The following is a 24,899-nucleotide window of genomic DNA, read 5'->3' as shown; positions in this document are numbered from 1 at the left end:
TGTGTGCGTTATAGCTATTATATGCGTGCGTACCTATTGTATTTGTACCTGTTGTGTAGGTAGAGAGACAGAGCATCTGATAGAAACATTGTAGCAGCACAACTGCTAATCTAAGCGTCGCTGCCAAGTGCAGAGTTGCAAGAAGCACGCGTCGCTCTGTGCCAGGTTATTCTCAGCAATGCAGCTTGTGTTTTACCTCGATACAATTCACGTGATTTCATCATGATCAAACTGACAAACACACCTTGGCTTCATATTCATATTTACTCAGCGAGTTTGCTCTATGAAAATGTTTTGACTCAACCTTGTTTTTAAATCGACGAATATAGAATGGAACACGAAATAAATGTTGAAGAATCATTGTAGGTGACGTTGATCCAAATATAAAAGAGTTAAAAAATTAAAGAACAGTTTCAGGCAAAAATTGAGGAAGCTTTATAGATCCGTAACAATTAGAGTACACTAGAAATGATAAACAGGTATTAATTTCTAAAAAAAATATTGAAACGCATCCCTCATCAAACTCATTCTTTTGTGCATTTTTCGTTAAATGTCTGTAAATCCTCACGATAATGTGTTGGCATGGGAACTATCAAGATAATGTTATAAATGGCCTTTATAACAAACGTCATACTGAGCTCTCCCCGGTAAACACAATGAGGAAAATTGAAGCGAATGGCTAGAGATAAGAAAATAATTGGCAGTTATTATAATTATCATTCACTTTAGACTGACCCCTGGAGCGTGGTTCTAACGTTCAAATGATAGTCCATTTAATATTTGTTCTATTATAGCTTTTGCTTCATCAGGTCATTCTAGCAGCTATGTGAATCAGTGGGTAGTTCGGTAGTTATTTTTAACGCGTTGTTAACTGCAGATGGATTCATCATGCTGCAAACACATTAAAAAACTAGAGACTTCCTACCAGGAAAAAATCTAATTAAAAAATGTTGGGAAATATCACATTCAATTTTTAAATCTTACCCTTACTCCCATATTTCAATTTCTCCACAACGGAAAAAATGTGTGTCCTGGAAATATCCCGACACGATAGCCATCGTGGATACGCGCCCCAACAGCCCCTGTTTATTTACGGTGCCAGACTTCAAACATGCGACAGAAATTCTTTACAAATTGCATCTATTTTTTCGCTTCCCAAAGCGCAATAATGAGACAATTCTGATCATTTATCATCAAAAATTACACATATAATTTTAAAATTAAAAAATCCACTCATCGAATTGTGATGTAAGCATTCACAATTCTCGTTTTGTAATAAATTTAAATCCTTAAATTCGTCATTATAGTTGAGCATGCCAATCTGTCTTAGCCTAATTGCAATTATGTATCTATTACCAACAACCTTTGTAATGGAAACGGATTAGGTGCATCTGTCACCATCATTCTGAATAAAATGTTCTTATTATTATTGTATAAATATTCTGAAGTTTATACTAATCCACTAGCTGATGACATTGATTTAAGGAAGAACAATTCTGAGACGTTGTGATGTTGCAGAACGTTGCTAGCGCTGCTCCTGGGCCTGATGGTGCTGTTCGCACGCACCTCGGCATGGGACATGTTCGAGGGTGATGAAGATGAAGATGATGACGACGATGATGATGATGATGATAACCAAGATGATGATAACCAGGATGAGTGAGTAAAAACTTTTATGTTTCTTCAGTTTCCAGAATTATTGTCCTAGCCGTACATTGTGAGTAGTATATACCCTTATACAGTTGCCCATGTCGTGAAAAAATTTTCTAAGGAAAATTACTCGAAAATCACTTTTTGAACAACACTCGGCGATTTTTTGCAATTGAAGTTGCGTGTCACGATAAACTTTTTCACGCAATCCAACCTGTAAGCCATAAGCTACCGTAGACATTCGGCAGAGATTAAAGCTGCATTTGGAGTTACTATTTACCTCTACACGTTCAAATAGTGCAGCTAAATGCCTTAATTTAAACTAGTGTTTACTCCAACTCAATTGCAAGGATGAGGAAATAAAATAGTTTAATGTACTATAGTGTTTGTTCCCAATTCATTTAATGTATGAGAAAATCAGGAGGTCTAATATACATCTGAGTCTTAATATACACTCTTCTTCACTCCGACCTCCATTATTAAATCATGGTTTAATCTAGGGATCTATAGTTTATTATTATTGGACTTATAGGCATTAAAGAATTAACCGAACAATTTTTGGATTTTAATGCAAAACCAATAATTTATTGCTTTTTTTTGGCCTCTTTGGAGAACTTTAACTCTCTGTCAGGCGGCTCTGAATTGTGGCGTAAACTTAAAATGTAGCATAATTTCTGCCGCAATAGCGGAACAAACTAATATTTTTTTCAAAACTTAATAAAACTTTTCAAAACTTTAGTAAATAGACTAATATAGACACACTCAAAAGGGTTTTGCTAGATTTATGTGAACCTTTCGTGTCTGACTGCGGTGCGAGCCCACAAATTGTTATTTCTATGGTTTTGAAGATATATAAATCGTTCAACTTATTTACAGGGATTAAATTTAGTTGAGAGAATTAAGAAAGGACGAAATGTGCCGTTCCAGGATGAATTGCGTATGAAGATGAATGTATTATTGATCCTTTGGCGGATTTTGAGCCATAATTATATATCGAGAGTTTGGCAGTGAATTTAAATTGATATGAATACTTAATTGTTGTCTTGATAACTTGTTGATATCACTTCATTTTTCAGTGATAATGATGAAGATGATGATGGTGAAGATGATGAGGATGACGACGATGATGATGGAGATGGCGGGGAGGATGGTGAAGATGATGGGGATGATGAAGATGATGACAATGCTGATGACGATGAAGACGATGAAGATGATGGTGGTGATGATAACGCTGATGATGACGATGATGAGGATGATGAAGATGCTGATAATGATGGAGATGACGAGGATGATGAAGATGGCGATGATGATGAGGATAATACTGACGATGAAGATGACGAGGATGGTGGTGATGATGATGAAGATAATGCTGACGATGATGATGATGATGAAGATAATGCCGACGATGATGATGAAGATAACGCGGATGATGAGGACGACGAAGATAACGAAGACGACGAAGATGATGACGATGGCGAGGAATAATTCAAATCTTTATACATCCGCTTATTATTTTAGTTTTAAGTAACGCCCGTCCCACTTGTTCTATGTATGAATTGTATAACTTGTTGTCCTTGTATTGTAGTTCGTCCCTGAATATCGGCCGTGTGTTGATGCTGTTGAACTGCTGTATTTTGAATTGACTGTTGTTCTAGGTTGTGCTGTTTGCTGGTGTGTTGAAACTCAGCGCAATCAGCATTACTGTTACAGAATGTCAGAATACTGTCGATTTGATATAATACAGTCGATACAGTACAGCATTTAACTGCAATCTGTACAACTCTTCCCGCAATGTTAAAAGAAGTAATGGTCTCCATTCAACTTTAATTTTTCATTGAGGGTGGTAGTTCCTGTTAGTTCTTTGGCGACCCTTTATGTAAGCGCGCTTTGTGTCTCATTTTTTATTTCCTATTAAAGACCAAATGAAGTTTGTGGAAAGGAACGATCGTGTTAAAGATATTAATTAATTCAGTACCATCACTTCTCCAAGTGCACTGGAGTTGAGAAGAAATTCTTATATCATTCAAAATTTAAGATCTTATCATCGATAATCTTGATAATATACAATTAATTTCCAACTGAGTTTTATTTCTACGAGCGTTACTCTTCTTGCTGAGCGTACATGTGGTTCACGTTTGATGCGCTGCATTCTGGGGTGCAAGCATAAAACAACACTCTAAAAAATAATATTAATTAAAAAATCATTGGTACAAAAATCTATAGTTAATAATAAATGTGATTTACATAGTCTTGTCTGTAGTCTGTTACAGACAAGAGTTTGCAATCTTTCCACAGGTTTCTCAAAGTTACTTAAAGATTGCAAACTCTTTACTCGTTACTTTCTCAAAGTTACTTAAAAAACTCATGAGATAAACCGACATGTATGCAAACAATCTGAGGAAGAGTATGCATTTTCTACGTCAACAGAACAGATGAATAGCTGTTGGCTATAATATTAAATGAACGATTTAATGACATTGGTTCATCCGGTTTCCGAACTTTCGGGAAAATCAGACACTTTTTCACAAACTTTTCACTTAAAATTTTGTTAACAGATAGGACATGCCACGTCCTAGATAAAATATGCATCCTTTCGGCTGAACTCTACAGGCATAGGATAAAAAATCACTGAAGTATGAGATGGTGAATCGAAACACAAACATATATTTGTCAGGTTGTGATGTCATTACTGACTATTACGTCACCTTCTGTGACGTCACTACTCGTGGGTCACCGCGTATATAAGCTGAGAAAGGGTTGTGATGTCATTACTGACTATTACGTCACCTTCTGTGACGTCACTACTCGTGGGTCACCGCGTATATAAGCTGAGAAAGCGCACTGTTAGTCAGTCCCAGCAGAGTCTCAGTCTTAGGCAGACAGCCTTCAGCTGCAGTCATGCAGACTCCGGCACTCAGACCAATATGTAGTGTCGTTAACTCTATCTCCCAATTTTTTGTTATACGCAACGTTAACTTTATGCAATTGAAATGCCAGTCTTTGACGGCTGAATCTACTCATGACTGTACAATAATTGTTACAGTTTAATCAACTTCATTAAATCTACCGTATGAAACCACATGGATGTCTTATAACATCAACTCATTACTTTTACAGATAATGCAATAGTAGATAACATGGTAGAGAGAGTACAGAGTGCGGCATAGCTCGCCAGTCTCCATTACCAGCGAGCGGTGCACAGGTGTCGGTGCGTTGGAGAGTGTTCCTCGACTGTTGGTGTCGAGTGATCGTTGTGCAACATTGAAATTCGCTCGAAATAGGAAAAAAATTTAAAATTATGCAAAATTTCACATTTTGAACGACTGAACAACAGGCATAATTGTGTAAATAAGAATATTGTATTAATGAACATACCGTATGAGTTTAGAATTACTCGCTTAACTGTTGGCGTCGAGTGATTGTTGTGAAACAAGCAAGTGTTTCTAAGAATAAAATTCATAATCCACAATATACAAAGTTACACCATTGGAACGGGTGAACAACAGGATAAATTTGGTAACAGAAAATTAACTGGGATTTGACATTCTTCATTTCAACTCCATACGTCATGGAACACCACGAGCTTCTCGATCAGCAGGTCTGTTATCAACTCAGTAACCATTAGTGAAAACTTATAATTAATGAAAACTTCTAATAATTAATGCAATTTTCATAAGGAGTTCAAAAAAGGAGATTGGACTGGAAATTTTAAAATCGCCAAGAAATTTAGAGTCCTTCTTATTGAAAGGGCAAGTTATTTGAAAAGCTTTCAAGTTGTATGAGTTTTGCCGACTGACAGAGCTATAACCTATTAGATAGTTAGGGATTATCTTATTGACCTGCACGTTTTCATATGTGATTTTAATGTAAAATGTCGTAGATTGCTACCGCTCGAAATGTCGTAGACTGCTGCAGCTCGAAATGACGTAAACTGCTACGGCTCTAACTGTAGTAGACTTCAACGCTCGAAATGTCGTAGACTGCTACAGCTCGAAATGACATGGACTGCTAAAACTCAAAATAACATAGAATGCTACACATTAAATAACGTTAACTGCCACAACTCGAAATAACGTAGACTGCTACGACCCTACATAAAGTAGAATGCTCAAAGCGTCGTTTTTTTTCAAAAACCATCAATTATTCGTGTTGCGTACAGAATTACTAAATCTTAAGTCTATCGATGAATTTGCTTAAATAATTTCTCATATTAGATCTCGCGCTGGTACATTGTAAGGGATATCGCTTTATTTGTATATAATCTTTAGCAATAAAGTTAAACGGGCCGAAATTTCATTCTGAAGCTTCGAGAAGATCAAGGTTACCAACTTCTCTTTTAGGAGCAACATTATAATGGAGTCGCAGATTTTCAACTTCAAAGCAAAACATAATGAACGCACTCTTTGAAAATTTGGCCTTTACATAAAACCTCAAAAATCTTTAATTTTATTTTCATTTCCTGTTCACTTATGACTTCATGCCTCATAAACTTGGCTCTTTTCACTAATGTGCTACAAATAAAAATTTCGAGAAATAAAAAATGCATCAAATTTAGCGTTTCATGCATTTCTTATAATAACCATAGTACAGCATTGAACTTCCGTTTTCACTAGAGTGTTTGTTCTGATGCTTGCAAAAATTCCTTAGGAATGCACGGTTACATCGGCACCAGCTCAGCCTTTCCACCTGCAGCAGTACCTGGCCACAGCCTCGGCGGCAGTAGGCAGCTTGGCCCTGGGCGCTACCCTCAGTTTCTCCTCCCCTGCCCTCGCTACTCTCCGAGGGCAGAGGGCTCACGACTGGCACTGCGTTGTACCAGGCCATCCTGAGCTCAGTGACATGCAGCTGGCGACGTTCAGTTCGTCCGTGAACATCGGAGCTCTAATAGGGTCTTTAAGTGGAGGATATCTCATGAACAAATGGGGGCGACGAGGCACCATGTTGTTCTCAGCGGTGCCTTTCGTTCTGGGTTGGGGACTCATAGGTGAATATTTGACATAACTAGTTGGCTTGAAAGGAAGAATCTTATATCAGCTGACTTATTACATAAACAATTGTGGATCGTCCATTAATGATTGCTGCTTACGACTTTGGCTGACGTGGTAATCTGCTAAGCCAATCTGATAGCTAATCTGATTAATTCCCGGAAATTGTTCGTACGTATTTAGACATAATACAAATATCACTTAAAACGTAATAAGCTCTAAAGATATAAGTGGGTTACTTTTTTACTGCAGGTTTCGGGCCGGTGTTTCTTCTGCTATTATGCGGACGAATATTGACTGGCGTTGGCTGCGGACTGGTGTCGATCGCCGTGCCGACTTACGTGGGGGAAATTGCTTCACCTGAGATCAAGGGATTTCTGGGTGAGGACTCTTAACTAAATTTTATTTCGGTTTCTCATCAGGTGGTATTAAGATAACCGAAATAAATAGATAACACCCCCCATGGTTTGGCATCGGGTGGCATTAAGATAACCAAACTAAATATATAACACCATCCGTGGTTCCGCATCAGGTGGTATCAAGATAACCGAAATAAATAGTTAACACCACCCGTGGTTTTTCATCTGGTCGTATTAAAATATAAGCTCCATGTTTTCGTCAGCCTCTAGTTTGTCCAGCTGGATAAACACGAGCCAGGTTTTTTCTTCATGATACTTCGATGTTCATGTGTCCACATGTGAGACATCCTTGCCTCGTGTGGACACGGCCCACAGCTGTACAGCTAGAGAGTTGCGCTGATAATAAATCTATTAGTCACTCGATACTTGTCAGTAGCAGGTTTGATACATTAGCAAGTTATATCGTGCACCAATGAAAATGATAAAATTAATAGTTTCAACGTCCAACATGATGAAAGTAAAGAACATTTGCATCACAGGTGAATACGCTAGTCCACAGACGTAACGAGCTTACGTTGGTCGTCAAAGACAAACAGGGCTGCTATTGATTGGCTTCTGAAAAATTCATATTAAGGGTATGTTGAACTTGATCTAAATTTAAAGTTTTACGGTGCGTTTGTAGAATTTATTAATGAAATGATTCACGACCTTGTCTCTCTGAATCATTGCTAGCTAGGTTGTCGTTTCCTTTCGTGATAATTTAAGTGAAAATATAATTACTTATTTCAGAGGTAATTTTGATTTACACGGTTATCGTTCCACTTTCTACTCGCTCTCTTCCCGAATGTGGCTGATGGTAAGTATAGTATATTATAGCATAGAATAGCGCAGTCAGCATTGAATAGGTCATTAGACCTGTCGCCGATTCTGAACATCGCAGAATATTCACACCCTACTGCGGGTCTCGAACACGCAACTCACTTCTTTAATTATGTTGTATTTGATCGCCCGGCTAACAGGCTGATTTGACCAGAAGAGTCGCAGGTAGCTAAGATCGAACCTTTCAACTCACGGCTCTAATTTTAAAAATCAGCTGAACTGTAACCACTGGGTCACCCTGGCCTTGTTGCTCGGCAGGCTCCTGGTTTGAAGTAACGTTGGTGGCTGGAGGTCTGTACGTACTTTCCTTGGGGTCGGTGATGTGCTGGAACTCGCTAGCATTTGTTTCACTCGTCCCAGCACTTGTCTTCGTCGCCCTCATGCTGCTGCAGAAGGAGTCACCCACATTCCTCTTACTTAAAGGACGCCGGCAGGATGCCAAGAAGTCCCTTCAGCATTTTAGAGGTATTTTCAAACATCCCAAAGAGAATTATTGCGAGAGATGTTTCTTATAAAATATCCAAGAAAACATTTGAGACAACATTTTTTCGACTCTAATGCAGTGAAATTTGACTGAATTGCATATGTGATCACTCAGATGAGATTTTTAGTTGGAATTCAGCTTTATGTCTTGAGACAGAATCAACCATGGTTACAATCTACAATCCAGAGTGCATTGCATGTAAGCTTCAAGGGAGTGTCTTTATTGACGCAGGTGATAAGTACGATATCACGGATGAGTTGGTAGCCCTGCGTCGATCAGCGGAGGAGGCCAAAGTAAGTCACGTGACGTGGACAGACATGACTGCTCGGCCTGTCCTCACACCCCTCATCATAACCCTTGGACTCATGTTTTTCCAGCAGTACTCAGGCATCAGTGCAGTTTTCTTCAACCTCTTTACGATATTGGAGGTCAGAATATCACTGATGTACACAAATCTCAAGCATTCGTTTAGAATAGTGCATGATGTTATACATACACAGAATTCTATTATAATCTATATTTCATTACCCGCTAAGAGATAATTTGAAATTTAGCAAAAGTTTTTCATATCGAATTAGCCCCGTGCCAATCTTGAAAGTAGCTGTATCTCTTAAAAAATATTTTTTACTTCGCAGAGCGCTCAAGTGGAAATGTCGGAAGATGCGTCGATCATGTTTATCTCCGGCATGCAGGCAAGACACATAAGCATTTTTCAATAAAGCGAAGACGTTTTGAGTTCATTTACCGTCAAATTATTTGTCTGACGGAAACATCTTGCCCGAGCAGTAATTTTTTGCAATTTACTCAGTTTAATTTAGCAAAAAATAACTGAACATCAGCAGAAGACTCTTCGAAATAGAGAAGAAAAGTTACACATTGGTTTACCAAAATATGAGCCTTGATTCCAATCACTCGGAATTCATGATGAAATTTTTACAACCATTAGTGGCATTACCAAAACTGGAGGAGGTTATCATACCAGACATTAGAGTGAAAAGCTGAGAGACTGGCCCGTATGCTAAATAGGGCACTAGCACTTCGAAGTAGCACTACGCACTACAAGCCGTAGTGCCTACTATAGTGCGACATGGAACACTACGGTTGGCATGCTAAATAGGGCACTAGCACTATGAAGTAGCACCACGCACTACAAGCCATAGTGCGGCATGGAACACTACGGTTGGTATGCTAAATAGGGCCAAAAGCATAACGCGCATTACAAAAATCTGAAGTGTCCTACACACCTCACTTCACGACGACACTACGGTATATTTAACCTTGTTTACTTCGTCAGCTATGGATCTGTTTGGCTTACAGCAAAGGCATCATCGCGCAAAAACCTCAGGAACTACATGCCATGAATATAAAAAAGTGTACCGCTTCAGTGAAAAACATGTTATTCTTATGTTATTCTTATGGCTGACATTTTCCTTGGCGAAACAGATGAACAGCGTAGAAGTAGAAAATACTTTTCTTGTTTTTGATACCATGTTTTGAATTTTTTTTTCTAGAGCCATTTTGAATTCTTCTGCAAGAACTTTCCATGCTTCTCTCTTTTGTTCGATGTCTTTGGGAAGCGTGGCCTTTGAATATATGATGGGAAAGGTGCGCAGACGCATTGCGAATTTCAGCTCACCATTACAATTTTCAATAGTACCATTATATACCATCACAATTAGACATTTTACATCAATCTTCTGCAAAGAATGAGAATTAATTAGGGAATAATTAACTATTTGAACACTTAACTACCATTCTTCAATAGACTCATAGCGTAGTGCGGCACTATGAAGTACTCTAATAGCGAAGTAGCATTTCAAAGTCTTTCTGCATACGAATCAGTAGTGCGACACTAAGCGACACTAAACATTGTAGAGCTACTTCGAAGTGCTTAGTGTCTGTGACGCATTTAGCATACCAACAGGACACTTCGTAGTGCATAGTGCTACTTCGTAGTGCTAGTGCCCTATTTAGCATACGGGCCAATGTCGTGCAAGTTGAACCGGAGGATATAAGATTTCCCAATGTTCGAATGATCGGAGCAACTACTAATTGTGGAGCGTAATATGTATTTAATCCATATGAAAGAGAAAGATATAATGAAGATGATGAGTGTAGGAGACTTCTGGATAGTGAGGTACAAGAGAGAATTGGGCATGAATATATCACTCTGATTGGGAAATCGTAAGTACGCGTAATTTTTATGGGATTGCGAGTGCTTGAATATTTAAAACGTATTCATTTGAGAACACCAATGTCTTCCCTGTTCACTGTACTCGTGTGCGACTCGTCTAGGTGTTGGCCACTGCAGCAGGAGGGCTACTCATGGACAGGCTGGGGCGCAAGACCTTATTGCTGGCATCATCTGTTGTCATGGCAACCGCCCTCTGTGAGTCATGATACCACGCGTAGAATCTTTTGTGGGACAATACTATACTAAATTATCGATCGTAATTGAATACTTGATGATGAACAACTTCAGAGTAATAAAAGGTGTATGTAAATAACAACTCGAGTAACTATTATTAATATTGTCAAAGACTTTTTAATTGAGAATGCAACTATAATAGGCTTTTGATCAAGTTCTACATTGAGTGATGTTTCTCGTGAAATTTCAATAACATACTAATCGCACCTAATGCCAAGCGATCGACGGCAAGCTGTCCGTTAATTATTATCCCGCGTGTATGTGCGAAATTAAGCAATACCTTTGCACTATACCTTACTCATGCATATGTATATTTAAGAAACCCATAATATTATGATCGAATGATTGGTTGGCGTTTCTCTCCGCCACGTGGCGCTTGCAGTCGGCATTGGCACATACTTCCAGCGATTGGAACAGGCTCGGGATGTGACTTTCCTGTGGTGGCTGCCGCTAGCGTCCCTTGTCGTCTATGTCATCTTCTTCAGTATCGGCTTTGGTCCAGTCCCTTGTGTGATGCTCGGTGAGAGCCTGAATTTACCAGATACAGTAATCCCTCACCTATTGTGGGTGTTGCGTTCCAGCAAACCTCGGTAGGATAGGTGAAATCCGCACTGGGGAATTGATCGACTAATAGTACTGTTATTCAATTATTTATAGTGTAATTAATTTACGCAACAATTATTAGTTGCGTATATTGGTTGCGTCTACTAGGCCAGGCTACAAAAATGTGTGATGCCTGACGTGTTCAGAGGCAACTAGCTGGTTCATTGCAGGCAAGACAAGACAACTAGAGTTGTTTTGAAGCAGTCTATTCTATTGCGCTCAGTAGCCGCCCGGCCGTCATACCGAGCATAGTTGCGTCGCTCTCTCACGCCCACTGTAGCACGCACTGCTGTCTTGCTCTCGCATGACTCCACAGTGCACACCCTCACTCGACAACTCCCAACGTCGCACTGACGCGAGCGCAGTCCGCCGCAGTGTACCGACAACACTACGTATACTCGTGTATAGGGCTATAGGCTCTCAGCCTGCAAAACTGTAGTAGACGCAACCAATATTCGCAACTACTAGCCCCGTGTATAAGCACCTTTAGCTTTACTAATTGCATTGACATTGTAAACTCTTACCCTATTTAATAAATAGATAAGATATAGTATCTTAGTTTACATCACGTAAGTTTAGATAGGGAACGTAGTGCAACTTTTTTGCATTTTCTTACTAAATACTCGAGTCTCATTTACAATCTTCACCAACAGAGGATGGTAACCTGTAAAATGATACGCAGGTTACACTCTTAAATGTGTGGCGTAGAGTATCCAATCACAGGTATAAAATCCAAACCTACCTTAAATTTATTTGAATAAAATTTCATGATAATTTTGAAGCCAAGGGAATCATTGTCACTCAGGCGAGGTTTTCCCGTTGGAGGTTCGGGAAGCAGCAGCCAGTGTAGCCACGGTGTCGCTGTGGCTGCATAGCTTCACAACCACTCTCATCTTCAGGCCACTCAGGGTTAGTACTGCGATCTCGCATGAAATGTCCAGGTGGCTTCACCAAGCTCACGGACTACAAACTCTTAAGTCTGGTGCGTCTGGGTTTGAGGTCACAAGTGCCCAGTGGTTACAGGGCAGGGTGGCCCAGTGGTTACAGTTCAGAGTACCAAGATTGGAGCAGAGAGGCGCGGGTTCGATCCCAGCTCTGTGCGCCAGTTTCTGGTCAGAATCGTACAGGAGGCCGGGCGGTTAAGCACAGCAGAATTTGAATCAGTGAGTTGTGAGTTCGAGATCGCAACAAGCTGTGGATGTTCGGCGATGTTAAGAATCGGCGACAGGCCTATGGCCTAATAAACGCTGAAATCGCTATTATTATTACGAATTTTGCCCATCAACGAATGACACATCGGGTGAATTTTAAGACCAAGGTCTAATATGTATAACATTTTCTAAAACTCGGAGTTTCAAGTATAAATTTTTGAGAAGTGTCATACGAAAAAGATTTCACAACAGCTCATCAAAAATTAGGATGTTGACACTGAACTGTTTTTTTTTTCGTTGCAGAACAGCATCGGTGACAGCGGCGTGTACTTCGGTTGTGGAGGAGTCTGCTTAGTGGGATTTCTCTTTTCGCTCTTCGTCGTCAGAGAAACCAAGGGCAAACCGATGCAAGAAATAACCGACATGTTCAGCGAAAAAAAGCCACCGATGCTCAAGATGAGGAAACCGCAAATAAAACGGCAGGTTATTTGAAAAGATAGACAAAAGAACAATTTTACTCTGAAATGCCCTCATAATATCGAGTGTATGGTACGAGCATAATTAGCAAGAGAATAAAATGAATTTTTCGATGTTAATGGAGAATAAAAACACAGTTGACCTACATTTCACATTCCTTTACATAGATAAACGCATTCAAACTGAAGTAAAAACCAATTTTTAGCTTTTTAGCTGCGATCATATCCACTAACTTCTTTGAATTTTGATAAATACGTTTATAAGAAGAGAGCTTCATATCAGCCTGGCACATTTCCGTACTAGTTCATTGATTTGGAAAATCAGATCCACAAACTTCAATATAAAACAACGTTGATGATCACATAGAAATGTTTACGAATTTTTGAACGAATCAGGAACGAATTCATATGAATTAAAACTGTTTCAACAAAGCAGAAAGTGCTGCTGACACAATACAGCACAATAACGCGTACAGATAATGATAGAACTTTAACACAAAAATTTAATAAAATAATTTCTAGTTACAAAAAAAGCTGTTAGCTTCTTAGGTCCCCACCCGTAGTGCTTCATAACAAATGGTCGATGCGGGCCCAAAATGGAGCACAAACGCATTAACCCAGATGTGAGCAATAAATTGAAAATTAGTCAGATGAAAATAGAATATATTGTACTTCAGAGACAAGATGTGGGCACTAAAATAGTTCTACAAGCGCTTAAAAGGAGTCTACGCAGTGAAATATTCATAGGCAAATCGAGGCGTTGTGGCAGAAGAGCTAAAACTCCTCCATCGCTGCAACGTCCAAGTCTTGAGCGGCATTGCGAGCTGTAGAGATAAACAAAGTCAACTATACGACAAAAATTAAAAATGGAAACAGGGTGAAGAGTTAAAACTTATATACTACTAAAATATTCATTGACTGTGGCACACTTACCAGAGAAGTAGAAAGTGTCGAGGGCATTTTCTACTTGGGGCACAAAGGGCGCGGGTTGCTCGTGGAGGTTGTGCCACGAGATGTGGCTGAAGAGGGACATCTTCTTGAGGTCCTCGAGCGTGGCGCGCTGCTGAGGCTCATATGCCAGCAGGCGGTCTATGGCGTGCATGGCTTCTGGTGACAAGCTCTCGTGGTCACTCGGCCACATGATGTCTGTAGCAAATCAACATTAAAATTTGCTGTTACTATTGTTACGTTGAGAAGATATAAACTAGTTAGTTAATCATACAAATTACAACGTCGTCGTAAACATTAACAATTCAATGTCGCAAAAAAGTATTCAATAGTTATGAATTTTAAGTAAAGTGTACATACCGTAGCGCTGACATAGACATAAGCACAAAGTGACAATACTTTTACGCTAGGATGAGGTTATGTAGATACACTATCTACGTTGTCACAGCAAATTCCCGTTAGGAAGTTGTTATTGATTTGAATCAACGTTGTCCTGAAATTACATCAAATATTTCACTACGAGTCCACTTGAGGAAGGAATATGGGACAGTCAATACATGGTCAATGATTGACCGATGTTAACACCAACTTCTCACGATGAAGGTTTGGGAGGAAGCTCTACAGCAATTCATAGCTAATGTGATTGCAAATCTTTAATGGTTTGAGTTTAAAAGTATATACGAGGAAAAAAATGTACCTATGCAAGTATTAACAGGTAGATTATACAAGATACGTCGAGTACAGAAACGAATATCGCTAAATTAGAAAGGTCAAAAAACCCTGACCTCTGTTGAGGATGTTGTGGAAGATTAGCTTTGGGTTTTCGTCGTTGAAGGGCGGTAAACCCGTCAGGAATTCAAACAGGCAAACTCCAACAGCCCACCAGTCCACTTTGGGGCCTGTGTAAACAGTTATCAATGTCAAATCCAGCGTCTAGATTTGAATAACCGAAACCAAGTATTCAGGTTACGCTTTCGTTGTTATGAGGCGAGATTATCACTTTTTTAAAATATTAGAGAAATACTTGAAACATTAACAACAAAGCAACGAGTAGTCATGACGATCGTAATTTGTTCTGCAAGCGATTTCAAGAAATACGTAACTGGACAAAAATAATCTATGAATTTTGTGGTGATTCCAGGCGAACAAAAACTTTATTAAAATAAAAGCACTAGTGACAGCTTTTGTACTACAGTGCAAACTTCGATCGCGTAAACTGCACGTGTAACATTAATATTGAAGCTTTCAAGTGCAGGTTCGCAGCTCTTGTCCAACTAAACATTAAATGATTTTACACTGAGAAATCTAACTGAACAATTCACTGCAGCTGGTCAGCAATAGGCATGGAATGTATGGATGATTCGTCGCGAGTCGAATGCTTGTATAATGTGAATAACGTGTAACGAAAGAATAGCAAATCCACTTTTCAGGGATTTATTTTGATATTAATTGAATTTCGGCAAATTGAACATCGAAATTAATTTTTCGAAATTACTAACTTTGTGTGCCGATTAATTGATTAGTTTTGTCACAAATTTAAGCACCATGTGCCAGCCTGAGGAGGATCTCAGGAGCGAGGTAGTCAGGAGTGCCTAAGATGCGGTCTTCAGGTTTGATCTCCCCAGGAGGGATGTCTTGAGGAGCCCTGCCTCTCCTGACGCTCTTGGGGGGCCGGCGGGGCGTGGGGCCTCCAGCAAGGCATGGCGGCGTTCGATGCAGGTCCGTACAGCTCACCTGAAGACATCGTAATACACATCAACGTCGGCGAGATTGCAAATTTTAATATTTATTACAACTGAGTTCATAATCTGTAACAAAATGAATAATGCATTAGTGCGAAATATCGCTGAACCCAGAAATGTAAACTTCACAGTACATTTGAACGAGTGTCTGATCAAATTTGTGCAACACTGCTTGAAGAGCTTTAGGGCTCGAGTGGCATACAATACTACAAATGGCTTGATGGCAGACATTAAAATGAAGACAAAAGTTATTAAAATTAAATGAGATCTTCCAGAAACATACGTATGTCTCACCAACTCAATTGCAAGAATCATGAATAATAACAGGAACTAAGAACCCATTTCCAAAATAAAGACGCTGCACGTATGTAAGAAAATAGACAAACTCAGGAACGAGACCACATTTGCGCTTAATTTTAATTTTTCAGGAGTTAAGGCTAAGGAAAGGAAGGCTAGCACTTGCATTGGGAGCATAGAAGCCGTGGAATAAACTGTGAAAGCAGCGTGTGGAACGCACGAAGTAACCGAGTCTCGCTCAATAGACAATTTAAGGCCGTAATTACTGAAGATGATAGCAAGACTGTGAAGAATTCTGGCAGGAACATGGAAACTGGAAGACACGGACTAAGTGGTGATAGAAAGCTTACTCGGGAGCGAAGAAATATGGACAAAAACTTTATTTCTGATTGTTTCTGATCTGATTATATTTCAGGTTGTATGATAGCAGCGGAAGGTGCTCGGAAGGAAGGAATTGGAACTGAGATGCTTTTTTTTGGTGGTGGTAGATATCATTCACTAGCAGTGAATGTGCATGTAAACAATATTATCAGGGGAGTTATTTTAGGAGTTTAACAAAACTTAGGGCGACCCTAACATTTCTGGCAGGAGTGTGGAAGCTGTGGAAGGGCTGTGAGATGACGGAGGTGGCGGCGGTGCTGGTGTTGACGGCGGTGACATCACACGTCGTTCCAGAGACGTGCACGTGGGAGCTGTTCACGCAAGTCACGTCCAGAGGCAGATCGCTCTCACTGTACCAGCGCACCACCTGTACACAATTACTCTCAGTAGGAATAAACCAATGATTACAAGCAATAAATTCAAGCAAACAAGCTCAGCTAAACTGAAAGGAAATGACTTTTTGTCTATGCATTTCTGATACATTTAGGCTTGATTTGTATATCTCGTAGTGCAATTAACAAAAATTTTATATTCGTGTGATTAAAAACTATTTAAATACACAGCAGATCGCATCCATTTTCAGGACCGAACATTCAAGGGAATAGTGTTCAGAATTATAACTGAAAGTTACGATTTCGTTTCGGTATTAGTAACTTATTAAAGCCTATTGATATGCACATTCCAAGATAGTTTGAGAAATAAAACTGGAGATCAACAGTATGAAAAATTATGTGATCCGAAATAGAAGCGATACTTATAAAAGCACACGACATGCAATTAATACACTTAGAAAACTATTTCAACATCTATGATTATTACACTTAGAGAAAACTATGTTAAATTGATAAAATGTAGTCACATTGGTAGGCAACGAACTTCTTTGTCTGCAAGAGCAGCGATGGACTTGCGGGACACCCGCGTCACATTTGCGGCCTCTGTATCGGCAAAGAATACTTCGTCGTCGGACGCGGTCGCGGGGACGGCAGTGGTGCACTCCCCATCAACAATAGATCCCGTATTAAATCTCTGCCCAACGGGCACATCCTCTACATTTTCTGATGCAGCGGCTTGTGTAGATCCTCCGGTACCTGAAGAAGGCACGTTTGGATTTGAGGCAAATGCCGCCCCGGCAGAGTTGCTCGTAATAGCTAGCGAAGGATAAAGCTCCGCCTCCCGAAGGCGGAATGCCGCAGTTGGCTTCGTGGTTTTTGGCTCGCTGAAGCAATGCTTGATCTTTGGCTCGTCTTCTTCTTGACTGAGAAGTTTGCTCCTGAAATAGAGTGACAGTTTAGACTTGAACAACTACCTTAGATTATAAATTCACCTCGTGATTTGACAGCCGAAGTAAATCTAAGCTCAAAATAAAATAGAGAAATTGCAAGATAAAGCTTGACATTTGCGAGATTATTATGAAAGATCAATACCTGCATATTGGGTTCAAAATAAAATTTTAAACAATATCACTATTGTGCACATGAACACCAATTTCCTTAATCTAAGATGATCTATTTAAAAAAATGTATTACTATTTTCATTATTACTATTTTCAAGTCACAATTAAACTATGATCTCACCATGACCTGACTCTCCCAAAACGAAGCGGTCTCGCCACAGGACTCGTGGCATCGCAAGACTCTAAACTCGCTGAACATTTCAGCGCGCCCGAACCATCATCGAGACTGTGAGTCCGTTCTTCGGCACGCCCCTGTGGCGTAAGTGAATGTAGTAACGCGTTCAGATCATCACATTGCATTTGATCATCTTCCTTGCCGCTTCCTTCCATGGGCGTCACATTCATTGGCATCATTTTGCTTTGGTTCACGGGAGTCTGAGAAGTATTTCCAGTTTCAACAGCAGGAGTTGATAGAGAATTGATAGTCTCAGTAGCCTTCATCAAGTCAGAGGAAATATTATTAGACGAAGAGTCTAGTGTTTGTTGCTCTATGCTAACGCAGCCTGAGATCGTAGGTTCACAGTCAAGCTTCACATTTCTTGACGAGTTGGACGATGTATCAAGGTTTGCCGCACTAAATACGCCCGTTAGGCCAGTTTGAGCGGGCGAAATATGCGAGGGCTGAATTTTACTTTCTTTCAAACCCTCCATCATAGGATCACATTTGAGCAAGTTGGTTGAATTTTCTTCCGAGCGCGGTGTTAACTTCGAAGAACTGTTTGGAAAGTTTTGGGCATGAGATGCGTCACTAAGAACTTGTGTCTGAGCATCAAAAAGTACACAATTCGCTTTTTTAGCCGGAGGAAAGCACTTACTTTGATTATTATTGGTTGAAATGCAGCGCTTACGCCCTCGGATAACAATACATGGGGTTTTAAAAACATCCTTAGAGGCTTCGGCTTCAACTGCCTTTTCAGGCGAAATTCCAGAATTCTGACCGTCGCACTGGTTCTCCAAAAATTCTTTGGTCCTATCTGGGTGATTCTGTCTATTATCTTGCTCCAAGGAAAGACATTCACTACCAATGCATTGGGCGACCGCAGGATGATTTTCTTGCTCCATCATCAAACTGACGTTAGATTCTTCTCTCTTCTCGATGGTCGAGATGTCCTTGAATAGGTTTGAGTTGAAATTATGATTGCCTTCAATTGCAGACACAACAATACCGCTATCACCAGTCTTGTGAGAGGCTACCGAGCAAGACAGCGGAGTGCTGCTTTCTGCAAGAGTCTGACTGGGTATCGGAGAGCTTGTTTTTAAGCCACCATCACGAAGCTTCTGCAAAAACTTGTTCTGCAAGATCGGCGAGCTCGTCGTAATACCTGAACTAATATCAACATTTGCATGGAAGGCTCGGCCCACCGGTGATACGTTGTCGGTCAGTCGCGATAGAACTCGCAAACGTGGATGTATTTTTGAGGGCACAAAACCTGGGCATGGTTCGGCATCATCAACGGCTGTGGAATTAGTTGCAGGACACTCAAAATCGTCCGACTTATCGGGAGAACTACCGGTTTTTGAAGCGTCCTCTGATGGCGGTTTTGGTGCGTCTGCAGCAGAGGTTTCGGTGGATTCATCATTTTGTACTGGAGAATTACGAATGTCAACGCACATCACATTGTTTGGCTCTGTAAAATCAAACACATTTCTTGTTGGATCCCAAACATTTACGACTGTCGAGGGCTCAGATGAATGTTCATTGGAAAAGTCATTTTGTCGGCTCATAATTGAAGATTCGTTGCAAGGGTCAACATTTTCTTTGGCTTCACAGGAAACTTTTCTGTCCTCTTTGGTTATATCAACTATTTCTAAGTGTTTCTTGCCGTCACTGAGCACTTGCGCGTCCTCAGTAGCGACACACGACACTTCTGACTCCATGAGAGTGTCACAGAGCGTGCTGCTGGCGTCTCCACAGATGAGGTCTCGGACGTTGCTTGCTGCTGTGTGGCAGGACGCGTTAAGGAGCGAGCCCTGGTGCTGAGGGCGAGTTTCTTGGGCTGCTGCCGTCACGGGACTCTCGCCGAGGTCCAGAGCTGCACGGCGCTGAGTCATCGCCAAGGACTGCGACGCACGCAGCACTGAGCCTTCGAACGATGTGGGTGTTTCTAGGTGAAGGGCATGAATTCCATGATAAATAGAAGGAAAAATTAATTAAATGATTTTCATACTAACAAAAAAAACAATAAATCTCAAAGCTATTTGTGGTACCAGAAGTAATAAATTAATTACAATAGAGAAACAAGAATTCAAAATCTTTAAAAGCAGCAATTAAAAGCAAGCACACAAAAAAACAGAGATTTGAGTATGAAAATGAATTGCAGAAGAGATATTTCTCCCAATTGCTACCTCGAGAAGAAATGGCGTCAACAGACTCAGAAACCGCTGAAAAGACGTGACGCTTCACAAGAGTTTTATCTGCAACAATAGAAGACAGCTGAGCATTCATGGTAAAGGAAAATAGAATATACATCCATGACAGATCTGTGTTCAAAGTTATTAGACTAGAACTTTTTCAGACTTTCTAGTATTTCTCCTATAATAGCTGGCAAAAAAATACATGTTTTTTTTAGTTTACATTGGTTCAATGAGGTTAGGTTAGTGGATTTTGCTAACTCCAGCTGACGTCATTACTGGCGTCACAGGATATTATAAATTTTTGTCCATGCGGGCTTAGAGGAAATATTGTAGAATCCTCAGATGTCAATGCCACAATATCAAAATTAAAAAAATTCTAAAAAATTTGGCACTGAATTGAATGATCTGGCAGATAAATTTTCAGATGGAAACTGAGTGATATAATAACTCTATGCCCAATAAACTGAAGATGAACTGATCAGATAAAATTTGAAAGCTTATCATCTTTTTCAGGTAAACTTTGACATCTGGTGACGCGGATGCGCTTTTGAGGTAAAATTATATATACGTTTAATTTGCGGCAAAATATAGTTAGAGAAGAGCACACCTTTGTCGTGTATCGCTGTGAGCGGTGTCGCCGTGAGGTTGTCTGCTGAAGTTGCGTCTGCAGAGCCAGCCTGGCGAGCGGCGAGGACGGTCGTGTGACGCTCCGAGCCCGGCGTCGTCAACGCTGGACTGGTGACGGTCGAGTTCTGCACAAATAAATTCTTATGGCCCGAGAACTGCTAACTTTGCTATAATGAAATAAGAGTATGGCAGTTAATCATTTAGTGCGCCAGCTGGCAGCAACATTAGATTGCGGCATATATGCAACATGAAGTAAATTAATCAATTACTATTTGTATGAGATCAACCACTTTAATTTACTAATAAATCAGATCCTTTAAATTTCGGTAGTTTATATTCCTTGTTATGAAAATGTTTAAATTTCATAATTTGATAATAACTGAGTCTTTCTTAGTGTTGCTTTAATATAATGAGGAGTACTGACGAAGGAGAGATGGGAGGTGAGGGAGAGGATCTGGCCGGGGGTTCTAGCGTAGCGGGCAGCGTTGGCGCCCCGAGATGCGGGGTTTGGGGTGAAGTTTGTCAACTTTTCCAGCTGCTCCTCTGTACAATGTCATGATTAAGCATTAGAACAAACAAAAATTGCTGGTATACCACACAAACAATAAGGTATAGACGAAGTTAATGGCTTCTGCTGCTTAGCATTTTAATAAAATCAGGAATCCTGAGGAATTAAATTACAGGCAGCGATGATGAGAAATCACAGTAAGAAAGTGAAAACTTTGATGATTTTTGTAAAAAATAAAAAAGTTTCTTTTTGATTCATAAAGCATAAATTCCTAAATTAATTCATACATCATAAATTATCAAAATTTAAAAACTCTTTTTGAAAAATTATCAACAGCCTTTACGATGATTTGGAAAGAATCAATTTATTCCAAGAATTAATGTTCAGAAGCACATACCACTGGCAAGGATAATTTTGCTCAAGCCAAAATCTGTGAGCTTCAAATGTCCTTTGTTGTCCAGGAGGAGGTTGTCAGGCTTGACATCACGATGCACAATACCGTGTCTGGGAAACAAGGCTTGGGTTCAAGAGATTGAAGTCGCGATTTAACTTCGTAACAAGATTATCTAAGAATTTACCAATTTTAAACGATCTTATTTTGGGTTATGGAATGGGTTATGCTTAACAACAACATAATTATACAATTAATAGAACATACAAATTTATCTGAAAGGAAGAACATAATTCTTTGGCATTGGATATCATTATTATAGAAAGTAATTCTTTTCAATTAAAAATCCAAAACTAACAAGTCTTTTCAATATGCTGCAATATTTGCCAACTTTGCTGACAAGTGTTCAAGATAATAATTGCATGTAGAATTGGTGATGCACTTGAGTCATGCAAGATCTGCCCGGCCTAATATTGGCAAATTTTTAACTATCGTGGTGGTTTGATTTCCCTAATTTATGAACTATTATTAAGCATTGAGAATGTTGATTTACACTACTGGCCTCAATATTGATGATTAAAGAATGGCAACAAAATGATACTTTGGCCACTTCAGAAAAGGTTCAGTTGGTAATGGTCAAGTCAAAAGCCTCACATATGCGGTTAGTCAAGAGCAAATGCTAGTGGTAGAGCCGAGGCCCCACCTGTGCAGGTAATCAAGAGCAAGTGCTAGTGGTAGAGCCGTGGTTCCACCTGTGCAGGTAATCAAGAGCAAGTGCTAGTGGTAGAGCCGTGGTTCCACCTGCGCAGGTAATCAAGAGCAAGTGCNAGGTGATTTTTTTCATTGAAGAACTTTCAAAGTAGTATGTTTTTACCACGTGGTAATTAACATGACCAGGTGATTTTTTTTTCATTGAAGAACTTTCAAAGTAGTATCTTTTTACCACGTGGTAATTAACATGACCAGGTGATTTTTTTCATTGAAGAACTTTTATTCTTTTTTTTTTTTTTGTACCAAATCAAGTCAAGGAATATTTGAAAAAACTTGTTCAAAATGACAACAATAATTGAATCAGAGAAAAATGAGGAAAAAAGGTCAATTGTAGTTATATAAATAGAATTTACGACTATTGGCTAATATTGTTTTATTTTTACTCATTACCCAACTGAAAATATTTAATTGTAAAAGGGCAGCAATTAGCCAAGTAGACAAAAATTTAACTTAATGAAAATATGATTTTCTTCATAATTAATCACAGACAGTTGAGATAACAATGGGAAATCAATTTGAGGCAATTTTGAGATGAACACTCACAAGGAAGACTCTGGTTGCGTCTTGAAGAGAATAGTAGAGCTGCACACAGAATGGACTTCTGATGTGTGCCAATGCATCTCTTTCTGTGATCACTGCACAGAAAATAGAAGTTTATATATATGATTTCCGCAAGAAATTATGGGTAAAGAAGTATAATTAAAAAGAAGCTATGCATTCAAAGGTGTGGGAAGAGTTGATGGGAGCAGCAAATTTGTCCAACATAATAAGTTATTTCTAGCAACTAATAAGGATGATGCTCTTGTAGTTCTTCTGGTAACTTATAAGTATAAGTAATGGTCCAGTAAGTCTAGTTACTTAGATGCTTTGTTCATTAAGCAACATTATGAAGAAATGATAAAAACCATTGCTTTCAAACTCAGGGATAAGGGGGGTTCATCAAACAAGATCTTTCCTTCAAGGCTTCAACTTCAAGCTGCAAATATCATAATTGAAAAGGAATATTTATTATCTTGAAGATTGAACTACCTATATCATAAAATAATGATTCAACCTACAATTACAAAAAAAAACCAGGTCAATCAATCAATTTGCAAAACTTCATAATGAAAGAGATTGTTCCATCACTTTCAAAATATACATTCATCAGAATTCCATTAATTATTCTTCCTTCTAAATTAAACTTACTCTGATGAACCATGTTTTTGTGGATGATATCAGACTTCTTGACCACTTTGATTGCATACAGGCGATCTGGATTGTCTCTCCTGTGGCCAATGTACACAGTCCTTTGGGGAGGCAAATAATATGACAATGAATTTCCATACAACAAAGTAGCTTAACTAGGCATTAATAACGAATAAATGATATAAAAATATTAACACTGGCTATCATAAATCTAATCAATAGTTGAATATTTGATCAGTTTTTGTTTTTGTTTGTGACTTGTGAGGCCAGTTTCAGATCTAACTAGCTTAGAAGTTAGAATAGGCCTATTGTTTTGATGATTTTCAATATTTTATACCACAAGGTTCTATCAACACATGTGAATTGAGATCTTAATAAACAATCCTGGTTATATATTTATAAAAAATATATTATTTCTATCAGAAGCTGCCTGGCTGGCAAGTGGCAACACTCTATTTCTGTGATCTTTCAAGTTCCATTGATGGTACTTTTGTTACGGCCTTGTGAGTTACGATTCATGTGTGGCGACTGCGGTGCAATTGAATTTTCAAAATAACAATAAAACAAGGCGGCCTAGGCCTATTCAAATTTTGTTTAAATAGGTACTTAATAGCTACCTATTCTGTAACGAAATGCATTTTTTCCATTCTAAAACAAAATATATTTCTTCTGCAATAAAATTCCTTACCCAAAAGCACCTCGACTGATAGGTTTGAGAACTTTGAAATCGCCAACAACAGGCATCTGCAAGACACACAAAAGTATGTTAGAATATATAGGTATGAGCTTATTATCCGAGGCTGAACATTACATCATTTGATTTAACCTAAATTACTATATTAGTATCCATCACTGTCATCATGTCATGCAATCAGATTACCTCTGATTTTAAAGATTTACAAATCCATCAAACATATTGATTTCTTCTTAGTTACATTTTCAATGCTCCTATTCTAACGACCGTTATGACTTATATAACATAAAACTTACTTTTCGTTTGACAGGACGTTCTGAATCGATTTTGGAATCTTTTTCATTGCTGGATTTTCCTCCGTGACAAGGTGAATCCATAATCTTTTATTTACGGTTCACGTAATATTCACAGTAGGAAAGGTTGTTATGGTTGCTATCTGGTTAAAAATGAAAATTCCAAGTCAATGATGTCTAGTATTATTCAAAAATCATTCGAAAATTTGCGCGCACTGAAACGTGTTGCAACAGGG

At 39.1% G+C, this 24,899-nt stretch overlaps 2 protein-coding genes across 2 annotated transcripts; one reads left to right on the top strand and one right to left on the bottom strand.

Moving 5' to 3' along the window:
* The first annotated feature begins 1,655 nt into the window (after positions 1-1,655).
* LOC108669829 (facilitated trehalose transporter Tret1-2 homolog) lies at positions 1,656-13,189 on the top strand. The gene is made up of 11 exons (XM_018157246.2): positions 1,656-1,663; positions 2,727-2,995; positions 6,323-6,634; positions 6,888-7,016; positions 8,132-8,338; positions 8,589-8,785; positions 8,993-9,049; positions 10,653-10,746; positions 11,168-11,305; positions 12,194-12,297; positions 12,843-13,189. Exons 1-11 carry the CDS (start codon positions 1,656-1,658, stop codon positions 13,029-13,031), a joined length of 1,704 nt encoding a protein of 567 aa, XP_018012735.2. The 3' UTR covers positions 13,032-13,189.
* LOC108669828 (uncharacterized threonine-rich GPI-anchored glycoprotein PJ4664.02-like) lies at positions 13,039-24,899 on the bottom strand. The gene is made up of 16 exons (XM_047884966.1): positions 24,667-24,899; positions 24,365-24,420; positions 23,677-23,777; positions 23,028-23,123; positions 22,470-22,518; positions 21,724-21,830; positions 21,243-21,361; positions 20,799-20,943; positions 20,183-20,251; positions 17,958-19,941; positions 17,260-17,653; positions 16,580-16,750; positions 15,508-15,697; positions 14,749-14,862; positions 13,949-14,161; positions 13,039-13,839 (listed from the first exon to the last, which is right to left on the bottom strand). The coding sequence occupies exons 1-16, from the start codon at positions 24,745-24,747 to the stop codon at positions 13,790-13,792; spliced, it is 3,939 nt and encodes a 1,312-aa protein (XP_047740922.1). The 5' UTR covers positions 24,748-24,899; the 3' UTR covers positions 13,039-13,789.

Source organism: Hyalella azteca, unplaced genomic scaffold (genome assembly GCF_000764305.2).
Source record: "Hyalella azteca isolate HAZT.00-mixed unplaced genomic scaffold, Hazt_2.0.2 contig16640, whole genome shotgun sequence".
Lineage (NCBI taxonomy): Eukaryota > Metazoa > Arthropoda > Malacostraca > Amphipoda > Hyalellidae > Hyalella > Hyalella azteca.
Note: the sequence above shows the minus strand (reverse complement) of the source record. Positions and strands in the feature narration are given on the sequence as shown.